Source organism: Trachurus trachurus (assembly GCF_905171665.1).
Source record: "Trachurus trachurus genome assembly, chromosome: 13".
In the NCBI taxonomy this organism is placed as follows: domain Eukaryota; kingdom Metazoa; phylum Chordata; class Actinopteri; order Carangiformes; family Carangidae; genus Trachurus; species Trachurus trachurus.
In genome coordinates this window covers 21,678,837-21,706,535 of record NC_139892.1, presented here as the reverse complement: position 1 = coordinate 21,706,535, position 27,699 = coordinate 21,678,837, and the positions used below count along the sequence as shown (strand labels likewise).

General features: G+C 46.2%; 2 protein-coding genes across 2 annotated transcripts; both read left to right on the top strand.

Moving 5' to 3' along the window:
* The first annotated feature begins 789 nt into the window (after positions 1–789).
* rpl35a (ribosomal protein L35a) lies at positions 790–6,350 on the top strand. Its single transcript, XM_083984655.1, has 5 exons — positions 790–836; positions 1,949–1,985; positions 2,120–2,272; positions 3,926–4,070; positions 6,263–6,350. Exons 2-5 carry the CDS (start codon positions 1,975–1,977, stop codon positions 6,284–6,286), a joined length of 333 nt encoding a protein of 110 aa, XP_083840781.1. The 5' UTR covers positions 790–836; positions 1,949–1,974; the 3' UTR covers positions 6,287–6,350.
* A 1,012-nt stretch (positions 6,351–7,362) lies between these two features.
* Positions 7,363–26,132, top strand: abcc5 (ATP-binding cassette, sub-family C (CFTR/MRP), member 5; the record flags this gene model as incomplete). The annotated part of the gene is made up of 30 exons (XM_083984834.1): positions 7,363–7,470; positions 7,913–8,064; positions 9,218–9,324; positions 9,445–9,610; positions 11,085–11,229; positions 11,368–11,601; positions 11,795–11,968; positions 13,115–13,262; positions 13,360–13,508; positions 13,617–13,724; positions 17,005–17,168; positions 18,507–18,717; positions 18,826–18,897; positions 18,987–19,111; positions 19,206–19,278; positions 20,355–20,558; positions 20,634–20,777; positions 21,119–21,212; positions 21,297–21,466; positions 21,574–21,720; positions 21,980–22,109; positions 22,207–22,489; positions 22,570–22,756; positions 22,842–22,931; positions 23,557–23,746; positions 23,846–24,005; positions 24,113–24,191; positions 24,392–24,505; positions 25,255–25,419; positions 26,031–26,132. The coding sequence occupies exons 2-30, from the start codon at positions 7,982–7,984 to the stop codon at positions 26,130–26,132; spliced, it is 4,218 nt and encodes a 1,405-aa protein (XP_083840960.1). The 5' UTR covers positions 7,363–7,470; positions 7,913–7,981.
* Between the last annotated feature and the right edge of the window lie 1,567 nt (positions 26,133–27,699).

Sequence of the window (27,699 nt, the reverse complement as noted above, 5' to 3'; positions counted from 1 at the left end):
TGGACTTAAGAGTTGAGTTTCAAAGGCATAAAATGGTTATGATGAAAAACAATTACAACACACTTATCCTGCTTTAAAGAACAAGATAAAAAATAAGTTCAAAACATTTTCCTTTTTCTCCTCTGTTTTAACCGATCTGCTACTTAAGTGTATAAAGTAAAATTTAGTTTAGTTTATTTTTATTAACATGTCTTACACCAGAGGTGCCCAGCCCTCATGGGTTTACAAGACACTTGGAGCAAAAGAAAAATACAGAAGCCTTACAAAGCGCACACAGAAAGAAAATAGATACAGGGAATAATGCTCCTATGCTTCCATATGCATATACTGTACATACCTACACACATGTATGCATGAAGTATATAGTATATGAAATGGAGATGACATGGAACAAATACATTTACAGTTTTATACTGTTTAGGTATTCAGTATTATTGAATGGCGTACAGCTTTTTTACACCTTAATAGAAAGAATACAATATTTTACATTGTACTTACAGATAAATAGATTAAAATAGAAATGTAATAAATATAGTAGAGGTTTTTAATGCTATCCAAAATAGTGAGAAATGTGTTGTGGAAGTGTTTCTTCTTTTTTTGAATTATAAAATAGTGTTAGAGATAACAACACTGATATTTTTGAATAATAAAATGTGTCTGGAATAAACGGAGTTGAAAAAAAAAGATGAATGAACAGTTAAAAAACACATTGATATAATAAATAAAACCCTAATTTAAATGTTTCCGATCAGGCAGCTGCGCGGACACCTCTGTGGACGATAATTACCCAGCATGCCCCTCGGCCGGTCTTTCCCTCCATCTTCCCCGCAGTGACGGTAAGAGCCTCGCACATCCCGACACAAACTTCTCCTTTATTCGTTATTCTCCGGTTTATTTCACGCCGATCGTCGCCGCCGGTGAACGGACACCGTGTCCTCCGGTCACCGGCCGCGGCACGGCGGCGTCCGGCGGCGGATGGCGGAGATGCGGGGTGGATAGCATTAGCAGCGGCTAACGGAGCGGAGCTTAGCCCGGCTCAGGGGGGCTGTTAGTCCGGGTAGACACGCGTCAACCTCCCGGTGTCCGCGGTGCTGTTGACCCGGGAGATCGGTTCAGTCGCCGGCGGCGGGGCAACGCGGTGCCGGTGGTGTCTGTCCGGCCTCCGGGGGGTGTTGTAGCGGTTAGCATCAGGCGGGGAGGGAGACCAGCAGCGGCCGGAGGGAGGGGGAGATAGGGAAGTCAGCATGGAGAGTCAGAGCTGGTCCGCATGGGTCCGCACGGGTGTAGACTGTGGAGCCGTGGAGCCAGCCTGCAGGACTGAACCGCTCCGTTAGTGTAAAACAGACCAGCACGTGATGAAAGTGATCAGCTTCATGTTCAATAACCAATCAGTACACCACACTGTGGCTGCTAGGTGTCTAACAGGAAGTAGGAGAGACTGTGAAGCAGCAGACAGTGTGTTTACCTGCTGTGAGTGCACAGAGCATCAGGACACATCTGGATACATCTGGATACCGCTGCTGAGAAGCATAGATGGTTCATTTGCAGATGTTTGAAGTCTGAATCGCTCAGGACTCGTAATGTTGACAGGTGACAGGTGTTGAGTCGTCTGCACAGGTGGGAGACTGCTTGGGTTAGGGTTAACACTTTTAAAATGTTACCGGATAATAAACTCCAGGTAAATTGTAAAGGAAGTGGTATGTATGTATGTGTATATACACACTGAAACGGCACAACAAAGATCAGGAACAAATAATGTAGTAAGATTTTAATGGATGGTTTATTTCACCGACGATGGTTGGTGTCTGTGAACACCTGAACACCTGAAATCTCCCAAAGCATCGACACCAACAGTCAGTCGCCCGTCATCACAGTCTGTGTTTTCACCTGAACGTGAAACCAGGACGTGATGCCGACAGTCGTCTAACGTCTTGTTGTGTTTTTACAGGTGAACTGATCTGGAGAAGATTGACAATGCCTGGACGGTAAGTCTGATTCCACAACCCGCCCGACTTCAGCAGCTCAAACTGTTTGTCTCCATCTCTCCTTTGCTCTGATGAAACGATGATGATGATGATTGTGACTGACAGCTGCTGCTTTGTTGTTGTCGTTGTCTCAGACTGTGGAGTAAGGCCATCTTCACCGGCTACAAACGTGGCCTGAGGAACCAGCGCGAGCACACGGCTCTCCTGAAGCTGGAGGGGTGTTACACCAGAGATGAGGTGGACTTCTACCTGGGGAAACGTTGTGCCTACGTGTACAAGGCCAAGAAGTAAGACTCACCGCTGTCGCCCTTCAGGCACATCCAGGGTTGTTTTGTGTGAGGTCGTCCTGCACAGTCGGTGTGTTTGCTCGCTGCAGTGGATCTACGTCAGGGTGCTGACCATCAGGAGAGGCCACACTCACTAACACACTGTTCATTTTTGGGCTCATTTAAAAAACACAGTGTCTCTGGTTAAAGGGATACTTCACCCAAAATCAATAACTCACCAATTTTCTACTCGCCGTCATGTCAAGGAAGGGTTTGGAGAATTTTCGGAGTCTTAAAACACTTCTGGATTTCCAGGGGGGAGGGGGGTCCGGCTGGCAATGGATTTTCATATAATGGCAGTGGATTGTGCTCACTTTTGAATCGTCCAAAACACACGCTATGAAACATCCTAAGTGTAGTGTAGGAGAGAACATGCTGCAGGTGTGACTGTACGTGTTGAGGAAGCTCATTGGTGGAGAAAAATGTACCTTATGTGCTGTTGAGGCTTCTGATGCATTTTAACAGGCTACAACTGTGTCGGTCTCTAAACTTGTTTTCTGGTGTGTTTGTGTGGATGTTTGTAGAGTGAGTGGGTTCAGCACATGTTCACTGTAGCAGCCTGTGAGGATCCTGTAATTGGACACAGGGTTGTGAACTGTATCACCTCCCTCCTCCACTCAGGACGTTCAACATTTGATTGTGTGTGTGTGTGGACTCAAACTCCAAATGGTTTGGTTTATTAAGATCCCCATTAGCTTTTGCAAAGCAGCAGGTATTCTTCCTGGGGTCTTTCATTTTCATAAGTGACAATACAAACCAACTATAAACAACACATACTTGAGAGGCTACATAAAAAAAAAGGTACATACTTAATACATACAAATACACACAAAACACCCAAGACGACACCAAACATAAAAGTTACAAGCTCCTACATTGAATGTTTCCTGTCACACACAGATGCCATGACCCAAAACTGAAACCAAATATTTACGACAGACCATTTTACAAATTTTAACTAATGGTCAAAATTCTGAGTTAAATCATTATCTTTTAATTTTGTTTTAAAACTTATATTTCTTGTGTAACAATTAGGAAGGGCTCCTTCATAGCTCTATATAATATGGTACGTTGAGATGGTGTCCTGGGTTAAATAAAATAACCTCCAACAGCATGTCGAGTTCAGTAATTATGGGTCTCAGAACTAAAAGATGATTTTCTATAAAAAATATTTGGCGTCTCTGATGTTGAATGTGTTGAGCTGTGGAGAACGGTGGGAAAGCATCTTTAGGTTTCTAGTTCCCATGACAAACCTGTTGTTGTTGTTGTTGTACACTTAACACCAGCTGCTCTGTCTAGTTGGTGACTCGGCCAGATGTTTAACATGCTAGAAATCTGGCCGGTGGTAACGACAGGTCAGCGAGCCTCAACAATCACGTCTTTTGATGGTTGGTCCTCGCTGATCAGCCACTGATTTGCGTCCGTCAGCAACGTGGAAATAGTTTAGTCTGTGGCGTTACTGAGCATCTACGAGATAAACGATTCACTCGCTGCCGGTCTGAGAGCTGGTCGTGTGTGTTCATACAGTTTTATTGTGCACCATAATGAACTGGACTGTACCTGTGTGGTGTTGTTGTGGCGCCGACTGACTGACCGCTGTCTCTCTCTCTGCAGGAACACAGTGACGCCGGGCGGTAAACCCAACAAGACCAGAGTGATCTGGGGAAAAGTGACCCGGGCTCACGGCAACAGCGGGATGGTCCGCGCCAAGTTCAGCAGCAACCTGCCGGCTAAAGCCATCGGACACAGAGTCAGAGTGGTGAGTCGCAGTGGGCTTCCTTTATTGCTTAAAACCAGGTCAATCACCATGGTAACCGGATAGATCGCTTCAGGGGGATCAAATCTGTGTCGCTGGTCGTACAGGATCCTGATGGGGGTCAAAAGACTGAACAGATCAATAATCCACACTCATCAATATTTACATCATAATGAAGCAGATTAATAAATGTTAAACATTTCGATCAGACGACTTATCAGAACAAACTTTTCTCTCTTGAGCAGACACAGTTTGAGTTCAACTTTTATTTTCTCTCTCGTTCATCAGACAAATACTCAAACCTATTGATAACTAATACTCTTATTTACAATATCATTAGTCTGACTTTAAAAGTGTATGTAGCTATTTTGAATTGATATAATTTTCATTTCACCTTGACCAACTTTTGGGTGCAGGTGAAACTGAATTCGCTGCACAGTGTTTTGTCAATAACTTTATTCATGGTTCTGATAAAGTTCCTTTATAATGAACGGCTCCATGTGAACTGATGCTGGAGAGGAAACCCCGGGTTTAACTGAGCCGGTTGATAACCAGCGTCACAGTAAACGTTATCAAGATGTTGACTAATGAGAACATGAAGTTCTCCTTGGTGTTGAGCTCTAGTTGTAGTTTGAGCCTCTGGTTTGATCCTGGGGCCTGTACGATGGAGCAGGATTTGAGCTTAGCGAGGTAACTTCAGGGTTAACTCTGGGTTTTCTGTACTTTACTACAACGGCGGTTCACTTCTTACCGGGCTACATCTCCATGGTAACTTATGCTGAACGGCTAACCTGGTCCGGAGCAGGTTATGTTCCAGGTTGAGATCGCCAGGTAGAAAAGCTCCGCGTCCTGACCAATCGGTTCTCCTGGAAGATGGCATCACTGTTGTTAGGCGTGTGAATATTGTACAAACACATGTAAAAAAAAAGAAGAAAGAAAACCAACTCGGAGCCAAACCCTGAGACGATCCCTCCGAAGCCCCCTGGCTTTTTTAGAGGAATGTCTCTGAGATATAAGAGATAAGTAATGGAGATAAGTTTTCATTGGAGGGACTGACGAACCTCTGTCGGCTAATTGAACCGAATGTGGCCAGTGACACACACCAGAGTTGTGCGCTCACCGTCCCACTAACACTCTGCATCGCATACCCACCACCAAACTACATGTGGGAAACAGATGCGATTCCTATCAGAGCCATCCCATAATGATGGAGCAGTGATTTTCACTACTTTCTGCTCTTTGCTGCAGTGACTCTGTTGCTTTTTGTCTGGATTTGATCCGTCAGTTCTTCATGTTGCTGCAGAGTTATTGTTGCTCCTCGTTAGTGAAACACGGTGCTCTGCTGTCAGATGTGTCCATGTCTGTGATTGGTCAGATGCTGCAAACTCCGCCCCTTTATGTGAACACCCTCACACCTAGACTGGGAAACCTTGCTTGACTTGCCGAGTTGCTAACCACCTCGTGTCACCGCTTGGTGTAACTGTAATTGGGGGGGTAACTGGAAGAAAGGCCGGATTGTTGAACCTGCTTTGTAGCTCAGGGCCCGGGACATGAAACTAAACCCTCTGATGGGTCATTGATCAGTTGTAGGTTAAGTCTGTGTCCAGGTTTATCAACTCTGTCATCACTGACTTTGACCTTCATCACAGTTCACTTTGTCCATCGCATACAAAAGCGCTACATACAAAGATCTAGTTGAACTGAACCCAACTTGATCCTGATAACATGAACTATAAAGGTTCAGGTGCCTCTGGTTCTGTCCAGGTACAAACTTGATTATAAACAACATTAACACAACTACAATTTAAATCTTGAGTGATGTGATTTGAAATGCTAATACCTGCAGGTAGTTATAGTCATTATGTTGAAAAGTATGAAGGTTAAAGAAAATAACATGACAAGAAAACACATTTTCGGTCCTATCAAAATAAAAGCAGAATGCGAGAAAGTGATGTGTGCGATATGAGCGAAATAAGACATTTAAATAACATGGTTATGAAGCAGCAGCTAATGGTCTCAAGCATGTTGTAACATTTGACAAAGGAACAATTTTGGTCAAATAACTTAAGTTTAACTAAATCTCGTTAGCGATGCGCTTCAGTTACCATGGTGATATCCTGTGTGCTTGGATCAGAAACAATATGAGACGATGTGCTTTTTATTGTGATGGCTGATGAGACTTCCTGTGTTTACAGATGCTGTATCCCTCAAGAGTCTGAAGAGGAGCTGTCGTCCCTTGTGTTGTTTGTACAGAAACAATAAAATGACCAGGTTCAAACCTGCTGCACTGTCTCTTTATTCAAACATGACATCATGTATGACAACATCAGTGTGAGTCTCTCACCCGAGAGGAGGGGCACGCCGTCGCATCGAGCAATAAACGTTCCTAACCACTTCTCTACACTGATGGACAAGGTCACAAGGGGACTGTGTTGTATTTATAAGGATGTGGGACGAGACAAACTATAACACTGGGACCATGAATATATTTATTTATGTCTTATATGAATTAAGGCGTTAAAGAAATGCAGTCAGAGTTTAAACGCATAAATAAGCATGGTTTCATGATGTATCAGGTGAAATAATTTAGCTGATTCTCTAGTGGAAGGAAACATTTTAATGAATGAATTGTATATAGACCATAGTGTTTTTGTTGGGTGACTGTAAATTCACTTGTTTATTGATGACTCCTCACTGGATCTAAAGAGAATAAATCTATATATTAATTTGTCCATCAGTTCTGGAGGTCACAGACATCAAACGGCCGCTTTGTTTCTACATGTTAAACTGACACAATGGGTCACTTTGTTACTGGATTGACAAAGTCCTGACCAGTCAGTGGACAGGTGTATAGATCAGGGCAGCTGTTGAAATGTCGACCTAAATCATAAGTTTAGGTGAGATCGGTCAGGGATCACTAAGGTTTCAGTGTTACAAGTGGTTGTGTGGTTTGTAACAAAGCTTCTTAATGTGTGAGGAGGATGCATCTGTCAGGTCAATGTAACCTTCATCACTGCTCTGTCTTACAACTTCACGTTGTTACTTTGATCACAGTCACTAAACTAACGCGATGCCAAAGCAGCTGCAGACCAAACTTGTGTTTATACTTCACGTGGGTCACAAACTCTGGACTATAAGACACAAATGAGACGCATGAAGGAATAAAACAGCTCCTCTCCTCACTCCCATTTGTTGCCCGGGACAATATGGCGGCCATGTTGAGCTGACGTCACTCTGGTAGGACTCCATATCCCATGATGCCCCGCGCTGCTGTTGCTGCTGCTGCTGCTGCTGCTGGAAGTCCGTGAGCTGCAGCTTCTCCGAGGAGGAGCTGTTTACAAGGGAGAGCGGACCTGAAGGAGGACAGCGAGGACACGAGACGCTCACACGGAGACAGAGACAGGTGAGCTGCTCAGCGACCACCTGTCATCTCCCCCTGTCTGACGGTCGGAGTGAGAGGACACCTTGTCCTGTAGCATCAGGCTTTTATTGTGGAGGATGTCATTCTTATTTTATTCTGGAGGGTCGTAGATTGTTGTTGTTTGTTTTTTTCCCCATATATATCTGATAAATACTGTTTTACATTCTCCCATGATGCACTTGTGCTTCCCCATACTGCACTGTATTTGTAGTAGCAGCACTGTGGTATCCCCACAGTGTCAGTGTGTGTGTACAGTAAGAAGTGATTGTGTGTACTATAAGATATAGCAACGTGTACAATATGAAGTACTAGTGTGAACTCAGTAGTAGTATATAAGTTTTAGTGCGTACTAAGTGAAGTATTGGGGTGTACTGGGGTGTGAAGTACTAACGCGTCCTGTCGTGTATGTGTGTGGTGGTCTCAGACTGGTTGGACAGTGAGAGACGGGGTCAGAGGTCACAGCTCCATGTGGTTTGATAGAAGATGAGAGAACATGACTTTGGACGGACGGAGCCAGGGTCTCTCCATCCCTCCTGCAGCGCTCTGCCGGGGTCAGGGGTCAAAGTGCAGGCGCAGGTGAGAACAAATGGTCCACATCCAGGTTCATTGAGTCTGTGCATCCTCATCCTCATCCTCATCCTCATCCTCATCCTCCTCTTCATCATCATCAGACACTAGTGTGACCTTCTGTTTGTGTTTGAGGTTCAGACAAACTGGTTCAGACTCAAAAGACTGTGGTCGTTTCATACCTAACTGATATATAAACAACAAGGTCTAGTTAATACGTGATGAGAAAATAAAACAGCAAAACAGGGACAAGGAGAGAAAGGAGAGATCGCAGAGATGGAGTGAGGTGAGGAGGAAATCGAAGATTCACAGTGATAGAGGGAGAAACATAAGAGAAACAAAGAGGAGCAGAGGATAAAAGGACGACAGGACTAAGTGAAGCTGCAGCCTCCTCGCATCCCTTCATTGTTTACATAATGAAGCCCCGCCTCCCACTGATGCTGAGGGACATCCACGTGTCTGATTGGCTGATGCCGAGAGGCTGTAAAGGCGGCTCATTGGTCGATGTCGTGTGAATGAATGTGATGAGTGTGTGTGTGGTCTGTGTGTGTGTGAGAGAGAGAGAGAGAGAAAGAGAGAGAGAGCATCATGAGGCAGCAAACGTGAGCTGTGCAAGTGCCTGGCAGCAGAGAGATCACACTCACACGCTCACACACAGGGATGATGCCGAGTGTGTGAGTGTGACTGAACCCGTCGGAGAGATGAGGTTCATTACCCATGAGCCTCTGCTGCTCAGCAAAGAGAATCAAAACATTAAAACCAAGAAGCCTGTGAATATTCTCATTTGTCCAGGTCATAGTTATCTCAAGGAAATTTAAATCGAATGCAACTGGACCAGTCCCAGCCTGGTCAGAGGCGTACACGAACTGATGAAGCCTCTTGGATGAGAGGTGAAACAAGAGACAAATAACCAAGTCCAGTTGCATTCGATTTAAATTTCCTTGAGATTAAAACCAAGAATATGTTTTTAACTTTCTTTCATCGTCTCTTTCATTGTGTTTACACACCGATCACCATGGAAAACGCATCATAGTGTCATAAACAGTTCCTGTGTTTTAATCATCAGGAAGAGTCTGGACCGGTCTGGACTAATCAGACGATGATGAAGTTCTTTGTACCTTAACAATGATCTGTCAATCTGTGTGTGTGTGTGTCTGGTCAGGATGCGTTGGGTGTGCGTGAGGACAGATCAGCTGGTTGCCATGGCAAAGAGTTGGAGGAGGGCGGAGCTAAAGATGACAATCAAAGCAAACTCGGTGGAAAGAACAGGTAACGCACACACACACACACACACACTGAACATAAAGAAGAGGAACACACAGCTGAGATGTGTGTGTGTGTGTGTGTGTGTGTGTGTGTGTGTGTGTGTGTGTGTGTGTGTGTGTGTGTGTGTCCTCAGGTGTGATCACCCTGTCGACAGCGCAGATCTCTTCTCCTTCATGACGTTTCAATGGCTGACTCCTCTGGTCGTGCACGCCCGCAAGAAAGGACAGCTGCTATTGGACGACATCTGGGCCGTGTCACAGAGGGACGGTTGCCATGACAACAGCCTGAGGTGGGTGGAGCGGAGTTTATGAATGAGTCTTGGATTTGAAAGTTTGAACTAAAAGAGAGAGTTACCACACACACAGTGGTGGTGGTGAGACACAAGACAGGAAGTTATCGCTCCATGATCACACACAGAAAAACAACTCAGGAGCTTCAAGCTCAAAACATCCTGCTAAGTGTGATGGACATTTGATATGAAGATTGAATGTTAAAATGGGTTTGATAGCAGGGTAATGATGGAAACAAGAGAAAATGGCAAGAAAAATAGATGATCACAGCTGCACAACTCAGGTATAATAATAATAATAAGGATTTACTCTTAATAATCACAGTATTATTTCTATAATTGTCCATTAAAGCAGAAGTGAGTGATCCGGTCGTTTTCGCTAATGCTGCGTTCCAGGCAGGCTTTTGAAATCGTAAATTACAGCTTCAAGTCACAACTTACGACTTTGTAGCGTTCCAGGCAACCCACTCGTGTTTTTCCGACCTGTTTTACCGGTGAAAGTCACTATAACGGCCACTCGTAACTTCCGACCGGTGAACTCGTACCAGATCGAACTGGTACCACTTCACGGTCGGAAAAATACGAGTTTCCTTGAACGCACCATAACAGTCCTCGTCGCTACGTCACCACATTCACAGCGTTCCTTGGCTGCACACACAGCCCTGCGTGCCGTTCTCTCTCCTCATTGGATAAAAACTGTAGGATACGATAAATGTTTTCTCTTCGGCTCAGAGCAGAGCAGAGGGACTGAGAGACCCGTGTTTCAGTCCAAACACTCTATGTAAGTGATTGCTGTCGGAAGATATAACTATTTAAGACTTATATTAACACAAATATATCACTCACTTCTGCTTTAAGATACATTTATGTTCAATATGATGACCTTGTTACAGCTGGGGTTTGGACCTCACAGAGGAGAGCCCAGGTGGCAGTGGTGGCAGGAGGCAGGCTGGCCAGTCTAAGTAATCTCACATTTGAGCACTTTAAAAATGCAATAGCTACTTTATATGTGTGTAATAATTCAGTTACTTTTTGGGGTAAGTAACAAGTAATGATAACTAATTAACGTGCCCAACACTGTCGAGGAAGCAGGCAAAAAACAGCAGGGCTCAAACTAGAAAAGGGAGCAAAAAACCACGTGTTAGTCGAAGCCAAGTGCAAAGCACGGACTAACAATCAAAGTACCAAGAAACACACTACGAGACAAGAGAAGCACGTGATCAAAAGCACAAATGAATAGGACGGTATTATCTGACAGAGCGGTGAAGTCAAGACCAGGCTCATATAGAGGAAGGTGATTCAGGACAGGTGTGCCTCATCTGAGTCTGGGGAGAGAGAGTAGCCGGCCACGTCTCCTGCCACAACCTGCATCCAGAAAAACACAAACCCCAGACCATAAACAGACCTGATGAATATATGCGCTTGGTGTGAACTGTAACACATTACTAACACAACGAACTCTGGAAACCCTCAGGCTGGCGTCTCTGTGGGAGGAGGAGCAGAGGTCAAAGGGCAGCGAGGCTTCTCTCTGCTCGGTGATGTGGTCTTTCTGTCAAGCTCGTCTCCTCCTCTCCATCCTCTGTCTGGCCGTCACACAGCTGGCTGGGTTCAGTGGGCCGGTGAGTCTGGTACCGGTGTGACTTGTACTATCAGTGCAACCAGCTCAACCAATAAAACCCACTATGACCAGTTCATACAGCACGATGACAAGGCATGACGCCAGTAGAGCTAAAGCAGTGGTGTTGTCCCTCCTCCAGGCGTTCGTGGTGAAGCGTCTGCTGGAGTACACCGAGCAGGAGGAGTCGGACCTGGGCTACGGTCTGCTGCTGGTTCTGGGTCTTTTCACCACCGAGCTGATCCGGTCCTGGTCTCTGGCTCTGACTTGGGCCCTGAACTACAGGACTGGGATCAGGCTGAGAGGAGCTGTGCTGAGCTTGGCCTTCGACAAGATCCTCCGTCTGCGCAGTGTCAGAGACAAGACCATAGGACAGGTACTGGCCTTGTTTCCTGTCCTCCCTGTCTCCTCTCTCCTCCTGTCTTTATCTCTCCAGAGGAAAGAAGCATGGCCTGTTTTTTCTCTCTCTCCCTCTCCCATCTGTCAAAATTAGGAAAACTTCATCGACATGATCAAAACTCTGACATTCATTGAGAAAACTCAACATCCTGTCTTCCCTCTCCTTTCAGCTGGTGAACATGTGCTCCAGTGATGGTCAGAGGATGTTTGAGGCAGCAGCGGTGGGCAGTCTGTTAGCAGGAGGCCCCCTGGTGGCCGTCCTCGGCGTGGCCTACAACCTGTTCATACTGGGTCCAACATCTCTCCTGGGATCCGCTGTCTTCATCCTGTTCTACCCCACTATGGTCAGTAACTGTCCGTCCTCCTCCGAGTCCTGACTCAGTCAGACCTGGACCACATGTTGATCACATTCAGTGTGATGTCACTTTCTGTACAGGCTTTGGTTTTGGTTTACTCTGTGAAAAGATTTTTGTTGTTCACTTTTTATATATCTTTAAAGGGATACTTCACACAAAATTGATAATTCACCAATTGTCTACTCACTGTCATGCCAAGGAAGGGTTCGGAGAACTTTCAGAGTCATCAAAACACTTTTGGAGTTCCAGGGGGGGTCCGGCTGGCAACAGATTTTCATATAATGGCAGCGGATTGTGCTCACTTTTGAATCATCCAAAACACACACTATGAAACATCCAAATACCTCCATACTGCTCGTCCATACTGCTCGTCCGTACTGACCCAAGTGTCCTGAAGCCGCCACATGAAAAAGTTGTTCAGAAAAAAATAATTTGATCTCTGTTTTAGCCTTGTTTTAGTAGCTCCCAGTGGCTCTGTTGATGTTTGTGCACATGCGCGAGATTTGCTGCGAGATGTTCGTTCGTCGTTGTAAACCATTGGATGTATGATGTAAACACGGAAGAACATCTCGCAGCAAACCTTGCGCATCTTTCACAGCCACTGGGAGCTACTACTACTACACAGCTTCAGGATACTTGGGTCAGTACGGACGAGCAGTATGGAGGTATTTGGATGTTTCATAGTGTGTGTTTTGGCCGATTCAAAAGTGAGCTCTCTCCGCCGCCATTGTATGAAAATCCCTTGCCAGCTGGACCCCCCCTGGAACTCCACAAGTTCTCCAAACCCTTCCTTGGCATGACATTGAGTAGAAAATTGGTGAATCATCGATTTTGGGTGAAGTATCCCTTTAAATGAATATATATCTATACGGAGCTTTCGGCAGTCTACACAGCTGAGGCTCATGTTGTTTGCTCTGATAGCTCTACCTTCAATCAGATGCACAGCACACACACTGCAAACAGTCACAAGGTGCAACTTGTATAGATACGTGTGTCATCAGCATATTGTTGTAACTTGGTATTAAACGGTCACTCAAACCTTTACAGTTACCATTATAAAACATCTGCCATGAGATGCTGTACCAGTAGGTCCTCGCACCTGATCCAGATGATTGATCCTGATTTTATGAGCAGATGTTCAGCTCCAGACTGACGGCGTACTTCAGGAGGAAGGGCATGGCCGTGACCGACAGACGAGTCCAGAAGATGAACGAGATCCTCAGCTACATCAAGTTCATCAAGATGTATGCCTGGGTCAAAGCCTTCTCCCAGGACGTCCGCCGTACGTATTCAGATGAAACACTCTGGAGCCGGAGGACCTGTCACCATGGTCACACAGAGGCATAGTGCCGATGACACCTGTTGTTTTCTGTCTTTAGGTATCCGTGAGGAGGAGCGCGGCATCCTCCAACTCACAGGTTACTTTCAGAGCATCACCGTCGGCGTGGCTCCCATCGTTGTCGTCATTGCCAGCGTGGCGACGTTCTCCACCCACATGCTGCTTGGGTTTGACCTGACGGCCGCTCAGGTACTGGACACACAGACCCCACCTGTGACCTGTTGGCGCTGTAGTTACAGCTCATGTGTTTTTAATGCAGACTTAACTTTAACAGATGTTTCCTCTCCGTTTCTTCAGGCCTTCACCGTGGTGACAGTGTTTAATGCCATGACCTTTGCCCTGAAGGTCACTCCATTTTCTGTCAAGTCTCTGTCAGAAGCTTCAGTGGCTGTGGAGAGATTCAAGGTGTGACACACTTCCTTACCTTTACTTTTCCTTTTCCCTTCCTTACGTTTCATTTCCTTTCCTTTCTTACCTTTCCTACCTACCTACCTTTTCCACCTACCTATCTAAACACATAATTGCCTACCTTGCTGCCTTTTATCTATTCCCAGCATGAAACCTGGACTGTCCCTAAAGATTCAGATGGCTCAGATGGTTATTGTTAGTGTCAGGGTCCAGGACAAGGAAACCTGCCACAGCCCAGTCATTAATGATTTTGTCGAGTGCAGTGAAGAGTCCAACCTTCAGCTGAACATAGATAAAACTCAAAATCAAACTGCAAATTGTATAGAGAGATATGCCTTAGACACACAGAGAGAGAGAGAGAACCAGAGAGAGGAAAAATATAAATGGGGGGATGGGTGGATGAATAGACCGAATTGGAGGGATGGAATTAACTCAGTGGGCAGAGATAGCACTAAGCTGATGCGTAAGTGCATCTTGATCTCCATCCACTGTGTATATAGCTTATCCGTGCAGGATCATGGGGGAGCTGGAGCCAATCCCATCTGACATAGAGATGAGGGTGGGGTCCTCATCCCTGGACAGGTCACCAGAGTCATGGTTTGTCTCTGGTCTTCATGTTTTATTTTGAAGTTCCATGACTTGTCTTCCTGTGTTTGTACTCGTGATTCACCTGTGTCTGATTGCACCACCTGTGTCTCATCCCCTTGTGTATGTTATGTGTTGTGTAATAGACAAGGGGTATATTATATGCAGTGATGGGAATAACAGCGTTAAAATAAGCGGCGTTACTAACGGCGTTATTTTTTTCAGTAACGAGTAATCTAACTAATTACTATTTCCACAGTTACAACGCCGTTACCGCTACCGACAATTAAATGAGGCGCGTTATTACAATACTCAGTGAAGCCGTTGTCCTTCGACTTGGCTCATCTCACTCAGCCACAGAAGCTGCAAAACTTCTGTGGCTAACCCTTTGGTGAGGGGAGGGGGGAGGAGGGCGGAGGAGGGAGGGACGAGACAACCGCGTGATGATGATTGGTTGAGGCAGAGTAAGGTTTCATGCTAAGCCAATCAGAGGCAGTGTTCAGTTTGTACACAAACCACACACGCACGCAGTTTAGCCTCACACACACAAACTAGGGAAGCTGCCGACCAAGTTCGGAGGGAAAGTTGGCGTTTTCAAAGTGAAACTACAAACACTACTTTAATCTCCTTGAGGTAAAAGACAAGCACATACATGTGAGGTGTAGGCCTACATTATGTCCCGGAGCGAAGTGTTTGTCCACGTCCGTTATAAGCAACTCCAATCTACTGAAGCATCTCTCAACAGCACACGCGTCTACAAAACTAGTGGCCCAAAACACCGTTGTTGACACGGTTTGTGATGATAGCAGGGTGTAGGCTACTGCCAAGCCAGTTTAGTGAGTTAGCGAGGTATGTAGAGTCTAAAGCCAGGCTCTCCTGTACTACAAAGGTAGCTCTCTTTTAACCCAGCTAGATCAGCATGGTAACTTGTGCTTAGCCCATAACATGGTCCCGACCAGGTTATGTTCAGAGTTTCATCCTAAAATCGGCTATAAAAGCGCCGCTGTTTCACTATACTCATTTACAGCTGCGTCAGCTTTACTTTGAAAGTCCAGTGGAGCTGGATCAGAACGGAGCGTTTCATCCGCTCTGTTGACTTTCTCTCTGAGCGTCTCCGCCTGCAGACGTTCAGCTGAGGGGATACGCTGCTCAGCTGTTGATCCGACTCGAGTCAGGAGCTCATACTGTAGGTATATTAGACTATAGCCTATATATTTCACTTTTATCACCGCTGAAAGAAGCAGGGTCTCTGCAGGTTTCACCAGCTCAAATTTAAGACTTTTAAAGACATTTTTAAGACCATTATGGATGAAATTTAAGACCTATCATGACAAATAAAAAACGTACAAAAGAAATGCGGAGTCACAAAATTAGAAATTGATTGCAATATATAAGTTGCGTGTTAGGCTTGTTTGTAGTTGAAAATACATTAAATAAAGCACAATGAAGTGTCAGGAGCATTTTATTGAACATTTGCGGTAGCAAGGGCTCTACCATAACATTTTTCTCAAGGAGCACGCCTAAAGTAAAGTATTTGGGGGCACAAAAAGAAATTGGGGAGCGAAATTAAAAATGTTTATGGAACATATTATTTATTTAATTCACTGGCAACCAACAGGCAGATGGCTTTAAGCCTTGAATAACGTTAAGGGTCAAACATGACCCATTTTTACATTGGAGAACAGTAAAAACACCAACACTTCACCTTTGGCCTGAAATGTGATTACTTCTAATGTGACCCAGAATAGACAAACATGGAAATATTTCAACTTCTTTAATCAACAGACACGAGCCACAACCTGTTCTGTATTATGACCAAGACAATATCTGACACATGAAGTAAATACATTGGCCTTTGGTCACCCAGTAGTCGAGTTGAGGGGGGATGGGGGGATGGCATCCCCCCTGAAATAAAAACGATCAAAATCATCCCCCCTGTAAAAATGCCATCCCCCCTCTCCATCCCCTTTTTACATTAAATGTTGGACATAACTATAATTATATTAAGGCTGTCGCCTGGCCTGGGCATTCCCGGCTCTAGCCCTGAACATTTCTTATATAGCCCAGGTCCAGGATGTTTTCTCAGACGGAGTTAAGGGCCTTTCACACCGAACGCGGCAGGCGGCGGAAGGCGGCAGCAAACCCATCACACCGAGCGGCGAGCGCGGTATGCGCTGCGCCCACCGTGAGGTACAGCGCAGACAGGCGCAGAGCAGGGCGGCAGCGCTCACACATATGGCGCAGGTTGCTCAGCGACCGAACAAACAAGACAGGATTTGGGGGGGTATTGTAGAAGAAAAATAACATACATAGAACGTATATATCGTCCTATTTGGGCCTTTACTTTTCCTTCTCCATTTAAGTAAAATAAACTCAAAAACTCAAAACACAACGCTGGAAAAGATGGATCTTCAAGTAGAGTTGTCTTTAATTCACTTCAGAACAAAGCAAAAGAAAAACAACCCGAGTCGCATACATAGGCAAAAGATAAGAAAAACAAAGTTCAGAACTTCGTACACGGAGGTGCACTGCAAAGAGAGCGACAGAGCGACTAATTTCATATCATCAGTGTGTTGCTTATATACTGTTGGGCATGTTTTGATCTCGGTATTTTCCCATCCCACCTGTAATGTAATAAAAGGATCTTCTACCAGTTTGAGCTACTTTGACCTGCCTGTCTCTGTCTTTTCAGAGTCTCTTCCTGTTGCCGGAGGTTGACAGTGTCCGAGCGTTACCTGCTAGTCCTGACGTTGCTGTGGAGATGTGTGGGGCCAGTCTAGCATGGGATGGGTGCAGCCAGAGCACCCAGCCAAGTCCATGTGTCCGACCAGCTAGCAGACTCCGACAAAGGGACAGGTAAACTGACTTTTACATCATCTATGTCCAAAATACATTCACACATTCATACTGTTTCCCTATGTAACGCATGCATCACTGCCGATGCCATGCCAGCATCAACAGTAATGTGGTTGCAGCACAGGGTTGTTGACATAGCTGATCCTAGAGGCAAACCTTTCAATTTACCTACCAATCAACCTTCTGATCTTCACCCATGATCATGAGCTTTGACAAGAGAAAATGATCCTGGATACAAGCAGCTGAAATTAGTTTCCTCTGATCCTCCTGTGATTGTGATCGTCTGACCAAGGTCCTGGCCGATGCCTTTCATCAGAGGTTTTCTGGATTTGTTCAACTGGGAGGAGAACCTGGGGTAGACCCAGAGATTATATCTGATCTCAGAACACACTGTTGTCCCCCAGGAGGAGTTGGAAAATGTTGTTGGGGAGAAGGACATCTGGACTTCTTTAATCAGACTGCTCTGGATAATCAGCAGCAAGTGCATGAATGAATGGACTGAATTATTCTTGAATTCCCCTGGTTTCTGGACAGGGCTAGTAACTAACTAAAAGCCTGGTCTGGTTCTAGACCTCTCGAACTCCTGCTCATGTCTATGATTTATTCAGTTTTTTAGATTGAATGAAATAAAATGTGTCTGGTTTCTCTGATGGTAAATTATTCCAGATGCATGTTAGTTCATGAACTTCTTCTAAAATACTGAACGGTCCAAGTCAGTTACCCTAGTCTAGGGTATGAATCTGTGGTATATGGACTGTCCTATAGTGCATAGACTGTGAATAAAGATGGATGTAGAGACTTCACTCAGAGGTTTCTGTAGAGCAGTTTTGAATCTCAAACTCTGCTGCCATCATCTTCTGTGTCCCTGACTCTGCTGAACACCAGGCTAATCCAAAAATGATCAAAGAGGAGGCGCGTGTGTGTGGAGCAGAGACTTTGGTGCATGCCAGTTTGTGGCAGGTATACGCACTCACTCAGACACGTTTTTGTTCATAACCTTAATTATGCAGAAGTGAATAAACGTGATAAAAGAAGAATTCACTCCCTGTAGAGTTGTCATTTTTAAATGGTAGTCTAAGGGGATTGAATTGCTTGCGGAGCCATACTTCAAGTGTTTATTTGAAGAAGAGCAGTTTTTGGTATTTTCTGTGTTGGATTAATTTTTCAGCCTCGGAGGCCGCCGCTTGTTTGGGAGCAGTCCATGGCATGTGGACCATCTCAGATCAGTAGGTACATCATGGACTGATGGCTGAGAATGATCTGCTGTTGTGTAAACACGTCCTGCAGTGGAAGAAGAAGAGCTAAGCGTGTGTGGTGTGTTTGTGGGGTGATTTCCAGGTGCAGAGACAGAGCTACTGTTCTCCAGGAGGAGGAGGAGGAGGAAGAGGTGACTGGCTCCCTGCTGAGAGGAGGAGGAGGAGGAGATGTAACGCCAAGCCCAGAGGAGGAGGCGGAGGGGGAGGAGACCTGTCCGCCCCTCCTCTCTGTTCCCCCGGTGTCCCCCCGCCCTCAGAGCACCCTGCACTCCATCAACCTGAGCATCCAGCAGGTATCTGTACATCCCCCGTTTACCTGCCTGTCTCTCTGTCTCTGGATGTTATCGGGAGTCTGTCTGTGTATCTCACCTGTCTGTCTCTCTACCTGTCTGTCTGATCAGGGGAAGCTGGTTGGTGTGTGTGGCAGTGTGGGCAGTGGGAAAACCTCCCTCATCTCAGCCATACTAGGACAGGTACCTTCGTTAACTTCACTTCCAGCCTGTGCGCCACCGCTCCCGGTAGTTTAATGAGTGGTATTGATTATCGATTGGTGTATTGACAGATGTCGTTGTCAGACGGCAGTGTGGCTGTCAGAGGAAGGCTGGCCTACGTGGCTCAGCAGGCCTGGATCCTGAACACAACACTGAGAGACAACATCCTGTTTGGACAGCAGTACCAGGAGGACAGGTGAGGCCATTGGTTTGATTTAGGAGCGTGGTCCAGTTTCTGGGGCGGGGCCAACTAATAACTGACCTTTCTTTCTTTGTGTGTGTGTGTGCAGGTATCAGTTGGTGCTGAGTGCCTGCTGTCTCAGACAGGACCTCAACCTGCTGCCCAACGCTGATCTCTCAGAGGTATGAGCTGACTTGTCCAGTGCAGGAATGTACCAACCTGTGAAACGGGGTTTCCCTCACTGGAGACAAAAATGCAATAGGGTCCAGAGTGCTCAGGAAGTTTTTTTTTCAGCAGAGAGAGGGGGACATGAAGTTACAAAGCACTAAAGAAAAAATCCAAGGCACTCCTCTTACAAAAATAAACAGAGTAGCGTAGGGGCTGTTTGCTGCTATGCGTGGGTTGTATCCCAGTCTCCATTTTTAATGATGTACTGGTGTGTTTTAACCATAGCCATCCTAATAAAGGGTTTTTATTTTTTGTTAGAGGAGTGCCTTAGATTTTTTCTTTAGTGCTTTGTATCTTTAACATTGAATCAGGTCAACTGGACTTAGTTTTTATCTTCAAAGACAAAAACTAACTCAAATGCCTATAGATGCCTTTGACCTGGACAAATGAGAATTTGCACAGACTTTTTAAGACTGGATTGGACTGCTTCTAACTTCTCCACTGTAGGCCTACTTAACAATCGTGAACCTTTCCCAACTGTCATGTAAAAAAGGTGATTGGATTACACCACCATTACAACACTGGTCTTGTCTTGGTCTTGGTCTTGGGTTGGTGGTCTTGACCACAACAAGTCCCGGGACTCATCCTCATCAATGATTACGTTGTTTCGAAAGGTTTCTGCAGTGGAACGTAAATTCAGTTTTTCAGAAACATGAATGGTATCTGGCTCTGGTCCAGGTATCAGTTTGACTCCACCTCCTACACATCTGAAAATGACCTGAAGTAGGGAGGAGGAGGATCAGGGAGGCTAGCTACCGTAGCAGCACCACAGCTGTTCCTGAGGAGAAACTCAGAGATCTGAGCCAGTTCAGGGCTCAAACACTTATGTCACAACTTCAGTCTCTCCAGTGTGAGGCAAGTAAATGATGAGTCAGCGTTTCATCATTGGTTGATTCTGAACCAGGAGAGGCGAAGAGGCGATCTGACGTCACCATGGAGAAACAGCTTGCAGTTTAACTGGATCTGATCTGTTGCTATGTGACGAATACATCCCAGCTCTCTGAAGACGTCCATGTTTCCATCTGATTAGATCGGGGAACGTGGTGCCAACCTGAGTGGTGGCCAGCGCCAGCGAATCAGCTTAGCCCGTGCCCTCTACAGTGACCGGGATGTCTACATCCTGGATGATCCGCTCAGCGCGCTCGACGCCCACGTGGCCAACCACGTCTTCCACAACGCCATCAAGAAGCACCTTCGCCACAAGACCATTATCTTCGTCACCCACCAGCTGCAGGTAAACCTCTTCCACACAAGGACAGGGACACTGTAATGGTTACCATAGAGATAACATGTTTGCATGTGTGTGCAGTACCTGGTGGACTGCGATGATGTCATCCTGATGAGGGAGGGGCGTATAATTGAGCAAGGAAGCCATGACAACCTGATGAAACTGAACAGAGACTATGCCGCCATGTTCAACCACTTCCAGCTGGGAGACACTCCGAGCATAGAGGTACCGTCTGTGTGTCTGTCTACCTTTTCCCGCCAGGCACAGACACAACCTTCCCCTTGACATCAGGCAGGCCTGTTCCATTGAGGTTTTTAAATTGAAGCTTACTGTCGTGTATGAGACTTATAGGTTGCTCGCTTTTTCATCAGTGATGTCCTGTGTGATGTGCATTGTGTTTTTGGTATGGTGTATGTTTCTGCTTTTGAACCGTTTGTAGTTTTTGATGTTGTTGTCTTTGTTTTATCAATTTGTTCAGCACTTTGATGTAAAATGCTTTATAAATAAATTTACTATCATTATTACTACTATTATTACCTGTCGGTCTTACTACCTGTCTGTCTCAGGCTCCCAGCAGGAAGTCCAGTGGCTCTCAGAGGAAACCAGCCGACAGTAAACCAGGCTCAGTGAAGAAGAATCCACTGGTTGTCAGGGACAACGGTGAGACAGGACGCCACTCTGTATTTTTCTGTTCTATTCTACTGTTGTTTTTTATTTACTGTGTTTGGTCATGTGACGTTAAAGGGGAGGAGCAGCAGTGTGGGGGCGTGGGCTGGTCGGTGTATTGGCTTTACATGGCAGCTTGTGGTGGCTCCGCCTCGTGCCTGCTGATCCTGGTCCTGTTCCTCTGTAATGTGGGGAGCTCCGCCTTCTGCCAGTGGTGGCTGAGCTACTGGATCAATCAGGGCAGCGGGGTGAGTCACTGCCCCCTCCTTCTCCCTACTCCCTTCCCCACTAAAATCAGCGCTCTTCTTCACTCTTTAACTCCTCCTGACTCCACTCCCTCTCCTGGTTTTTCCAGAACATCACTGTACCACAGGGAAACGACTCCTCAGTGAGCATCAGCATGAAAGACAATCCCATGATGCAACACTATGCTGCTGTTTATGCTTCCTCAATGGGAGTCATGTTGCTCTTCAAAATGATCAGAGGCATTGCCTTCGTCAAGGTCAGTCCACTACACAGTCCCTAATACTGGTGACAAGTTTCAGCAGCTGATTCTCACCTCAGCTTATTCCTGTTCATGTGTCATCATCACCTCTGTCTTTTGCCTGAACCAGAACCAGGATTGTTTTTGCTGAGTCAGTCAACACCTAATGATCGGTCGTGTTCCTCATGTCACATCAGACACACACAGCATGTCTGTTGTATCTGGAGAGCTGAAGGTCTTCAGTGTTTCTACTCTGTCTCTGGTGTTCTCTCTGCAGGTGACTCTGCGAGCCTCCTCAAAGCTGCATGACCAGCTCTTCCACAAGATCCTTCGCTGCCCAATGAAGTTTTTCAACACGATGCCCACAGGACGGATCCTCACCCGCTTCTCCAAGGACATGGACGAAGGTGAAGGACACCAGGAGATGCTGTTGAGGACCTAACAGAGTCACAGAGCCTGTAGAAACATCACTGATAACGTCTTGTCTTGTCTTTTCCCCTCCAGTTGACACCCGCCTGCCCTTCCAGGCTGAGATGTTGATCCAGAATGTGATCCTGGTCTTCTTCTGCCTGGGTGTCATCAGCTGTGTTTTCCCATGGTTCCTGGTGGCTGTGGGTCCTCTGGTGTTACTGTTTGCAGCCCTTCACACCGTCTCCAGGGTCTTCATCCGGGAGCTGAAGCGTATGGACAACGCGACAATGTCCCCGTTCATGACCCACATCACCTCCAGCATCCAAGGCCTGGCCACGCTGCAGGCCTACGACAGGGGCCAGGACTTCCTCGACAGGTCAGGGGTTCGAACCACAAAATGTTCAGAGCAGGTAACGGGGTCTGAAACCTCACCCAGGCTGTATGTGTTGTTTTCAGGTACCAGTCGCTGCTGGACCAGAACCAGGCTCCGTTCTACCTGTTCAGCTGTGCCATGCGGTGGCTGGCAGTGCGCCTGGACGTCATCAGTGTGGCTCTGATCAGCATCACTGCCCTGATGATGGTCCTCATGCATGGACAGATCCCTCCCGCTTACGCCGGCCTCGCCATCTCCTACGCTGTGCAGGTAACTCACACCAGTGCACCATCTGCTCACTGTAAGAAACACACCCTCGACACTGTGATGTGACCATGTTGCCCCTCTCGCCCAGTTGACAGGCTTGTTCCAGTTCACAGTTCGTTTGGCATCTGAGACTGAAGCTCGCTTCACCTCCGTGGAGAGAATCCACCACTACATCCAGGTACAGGAACACTTTACTTACTTCTGGTCCACCCATCATCTGAGGTCGTAAAATCCACAGTGTGCCAACACAAAGTGGAGAAACCACCATTGTTTGTTTTCTTTCTTTTCTGACGAAAAAAAAAACAAAGATTGGCTGAAAAACAACTTTCCAAGATCAGCACTGCCGTCCCAATGTCCCAGCTCTCGTCTCTCAGCTACACAAACGCGCCCCATAACCCATAATCTATTATTTATGACAGATTACACAAATTATACACAAATATACATGTTGTAACATAATATATAATATATAATATATAACGTTATGTACTGCTGTATTGATTGCGTTCTCGCTGGTGTTGTAAACAAATGCACGTGGCCAGGAGGAGGGTTAGCAAAACAGCGGAAAAGCGACCGGACTTACATAGTTCCCCTTTAAAGGCTGTTTCGTATGTTGAAAGCTATGAATAGGTTATTTTTAAAAATCATTTATCAGTAAGGTCATCCAGGAGCTGGACCTGGGCCTCCAGCTGGGACATGTCCTGCTCATGCCTCTGTAATGTGATTTTAGATTTTAGCTACTGCTCTGACGTCACCTCAGTTCCAGTCTGGATGAATGAATCGCTGTGCTGTCTGTGTCTCAGTCCTTGAGTCAGGAGGCCCCGGCCCGTGTCAAAGGCTGTGCCCCTCCAGGTGACTGGCCCCACCAGGGGGAGATGGTGTTCAGGGAGGTTGAGATGCGGTACCAGGAGAACCTCCCTCTGGTCCTGAACAGGATCTCCTGCACCATCAGGCCCAAAGAGAAGGTCGGCATCGTGGGCAGGACTGGATCAGGTAGGACGAGGTTGTGGGTCTTCACAGGTCAGAGGTTTAATTAAAGATCAGTCCCTGTGGATAACATGTCCCTCTGTCTCCCTGCATGTCTGTGTACAGGGAAGTCGTCTCTGGGTGTGGTCTTGTTCAGGCTAGTGGAGTGCTGTGGAGGATCTATCGTCATCGATGGCATCGACATCAGTAACATTGGACTCGCTGACCTCCGCAATAAACTGTCCATCATCCCCCAGGACCCGGTGCTGTTCAGTGGGACCCTCAGGTAGAAACGCCAGAGGAGCTCCTCAGCGGTGGGCTGTATGACAGTGACCTGTCTGTTGAGTTTACAGCACATACCTGTCGGATCAGATCAGTCTGTTTGTGTTCCAGGTTTAATCTGGACCCCTTCAACCAGTACAGCGAAGAACAGGTCTGGGACGCACTGGAGAGGAGTCACATGAAGGAGTGTGTGAGTACACATCGCTGCCTATGTGATCTGTGTAGGTTTTTAATCTTTAAGTCCTCCAAACAAAGAGCTTTACGCTACCGATCACCTTCACACACACTTTCACACAGCACTTTATCGTACATAGCACTATTTTCTACCCTACACACGTTTGCACACATCTGTTTGTTCACATTCTGTGCCTCTGCCTGTCTGTCTCTCAGGTGTCCCAGCTGCCCATGAAGCTCGAGTCAGAGGTGGTGGAGAACGGAGAAAACTTCTCTGTGGGGGAGAGACAGCTGCTGTGTGTCGCCAGAGCTCTGCTGAGGCAGTGCAAGGTGAGAAAGAGAGAGAGAGAGAGAGAGAGAGAGAGAGAGAGAGAGTTTCATTCAGAGACAGACAGGTAAACTCAAATACCCCTTTCCCACTGGTCAAAAAAACAGTTTAAACCCGCTAACAATCGGCTTTTGGTGGCAGTGGGAAAGGCGCACTGAGCAAGCGTTGTGGGTTAAAATCAGCTTTAATCGGCTCGGCTCCGATCGGCTTGCAGTGGGAACGCCAGACCCGGGTCAACCCGCTAATTTACGTTTTGGCGCTGAGCGTTACGTGACGCCACGTCATCGCGCCGGTCGCGTCTCATATCACGTACCAAAACAAAGCTCTGCTTTCATTCGAGACAGGGATCAAAAGACCAAATAACACTGACCAAAAACGATTGAAAAACAAAAGAAGCGACAGTCTGTTTAACTGACGTGTTGTGCCGCGGACGTCCGTCATCCGGCCGCAGCAGACTCTCTGTCCTCCGCGGTCCTGGTGCTCAGGTCAGCCAGCCAGAGAGTCTGCCTCGGCGGACGGACACTCCGCGGCGGGCGGCTGTGGCATGACTGTGTGTGTCTCTTGCACCGCGGATGAGAGCGGGGCGACTGGTTTATGCTCTGTCTGATCCCTCAGCGGGGGGTCAGACTCGGCTCATTTGGTCAATGGGAAAGGGGCCAAATGCCGATTGTTAGCGCGTCGACCCGCTAATTTTAGTGGGAAAATGGTTAAAGACAGGTTCTGTGGTCTGATTGGCTGGTTCTGGTCTCAGGTCCTGATCCTGGATGAGGCCACAGCAGCCATGGATAGTGAAACGGATGGTCTGATCCAGGAGACCATCAGGAGCTCCTGTCAGGACTGCACCACCCTGACCATCGCTCACCGCCTCCACACTGTCCTCTCCTCCGACCGCATCATGGTGCTCAACCAGGGACAGGTTGGTACCACACCGACCGATAGCTGGTTATTTGACAAGGGCCCTGCCCTGGACTGGTTCTGGTCTGTTCTTTTGGACTATGTTTAGTGTAGATGTCCTCTGCTACAGTTTTACATTCACCTGTCTGAATCCTTCAGTCTTTACGCAGCTAATCAATTACAACAGCCAGTTTCAGTGTGCAATGTACAATTAGACGTCATCTACATACAATATGTATGTAGGTGATAATATGTAATACACTGTTTTTATCACACTGACGTTTTGTCTTGTTGCCTCAGTGCTGATCAGGATCAGTGTTTGAATTAACAAACATTAAACAAAGGACAAAACACAGTGTGTCTCCATTCGAGGCTGCAGTGTAGACTCTCAAAATAATGCCTTCATGTCTTTGTCACACACCTGAAAGCACCAGACAAAAATGTCTAAGTCTGAGACAGGGTGGTCCCAATTCACCTACTGTATGGCCAGGCTTCTTCAGCTGAACGTTACACACCTTGATGCTAATCCTTGATCTCTAAAGTGAAATAAATGTGTTCAATCTTAATCGGTAGTTGTTACCATAACCACAGAGAACTGTTAAGCGTAGTTTCCTCTCTCTGCGATTGGTCCAGGTGGTGGAGTTTGACGAGCCGTCCAAGCTGCTGGCCAATGAGAACTCTCGACTGACCTCGATGCTGGCTGCAATGGAAAACAAGATCTCTGTCCGAGGATGACGAGGAGCATGAAGAAGGACCAAAGTGGGGATCAGGGCTTACAGCAAGTCGATGGTCAATCAGCACCTGTGTCGCAGTGATCCCGTTGAAGCCAGTATGAACCATGACAAGGTGCTGTAGCTGTACTGTAGAGGAAAGACCTCAGACCTGCTCTGCTGTAGATTATAATTCGTCAGTCTTACACTCATTAGCCTCGCTGACGTGTCTCTGTGTAACAGTGGTTAATCAGCTGATGTGAATCCGGTCAGTGGTTGTTATTATTTATAAAGATTTGTTTTGTCGTCATAAACACATTCTGAGTTACCATGGTGACCTGCCGCTGTGTGATTTGGATGTCCAGAGAAGGTCTGGAGAAGGATCATTACAATGTGACCCCCTTATTGTTAAAAATCCTCCCAAAATGATTAATTTTCCTCTTGACTGTTTTAAATGTCCATGATTAGACTGAATGTGGCTCAGCTTGAAGTAACAATCTGAACGCTCTCCTGTAATGCGTCAACAAATCTGATGCAGAGGAACCTGAATGCAGCACGACTGAGTGGAAAGGTTGCAGTGAACATGTCTCTGAGTGGACAGCTGGCTGAGCGGAGATTATTCGGGCTTCATCTTGACTCTGGATGATGCTCGCCAGGTCTTGTGTCTGCACATGTAAAGATCAGGTCCCAGTTTTCAGAGACCTAGACCAGACCAGACCTAATGAGGCCTGGACACCTAAACTCTGCCTCTGTGAACGAGTATGATGAGCTCCAGCTAACGTCCACACACTGAGAGGATATTTATAGGACACATAAAGGGGATTTGACTTTAAACTGTCATCAGGTGTGTTACCTGTGTTTAATGTGATGATCTGTATGTCAGTCTGTTGTCGTCACAGTCGCTCTTTTTTGAAGACCTGATCTCATGAAGCTCTGATCGTCATGTGTTCATCTCACAGCATCGTAGCTGAGGGACAGAGCTACCAAAATAAAAAGCCGGGCTGTGAAAGCCAAACAGAGGCTGAACTGTATAAGAACCATAGGAAGTTAGATTTTTTTTTTATGTCAGCTCATTTTCTATCACATTTATCAAACAGCTTTGGAGTGTGTGTGTGTGTGTGTGTGTGTGTGTGTGTGTGTGTGTGTGTGTGTGTGTGTGTGTGTGTGTGTGTGTGTGTGTGTGTGTGTGTGTGTGTGTGTGTGTGTGTGTGTGTGTGTGTGTGTGTGTGTGCGTGCGCGCGCGCTGTGTTTTTATAACAGCCTTATAGCATGACTTGATAATTGCCTTGTCGGAAGGGGGGGTCTGCTCTAAGAAATAAAAATGAAATCTATTTTAAGAATGAACGTTTTGTGGTGCTTCCTGTTTCTGTCCACTTTATTAAAAAACTTTTGTTCTCTCTTTAAATCCTCTCATGTTTTTATTTTATTTTTTGATAATTTTCAGTTGCTCTTCAGATCTTTAAAACCAACAGACATATGTCTCCATTGGATTGAGAGTGTTTATGTTATGTAGTAGTGTTTATGTTATGGGATGTACAGAGTCTTGTTAAGGTATCACTTTATCTGTTTCAGTATCCATCCATTCAAGACAA

Coding starts and splice junctions, on each gene's coding strand:
- rpl35a (XM_083984655.1), top strand. Junction 2,273..3,925: donor TACGTGTACAAGGCCAAGAA/GTAAGACTCACC, acceptor CTCTCTCTGCAG/GAACACAGTGACGCCGGGCG. Junction 4,071..6,262: donor TCGGACACAGAGTCAGAGTG/GTGAGTCGCAGT, acceptor CTGTGTTTACAG/ATGCTGTATCCCTCAAGAGT.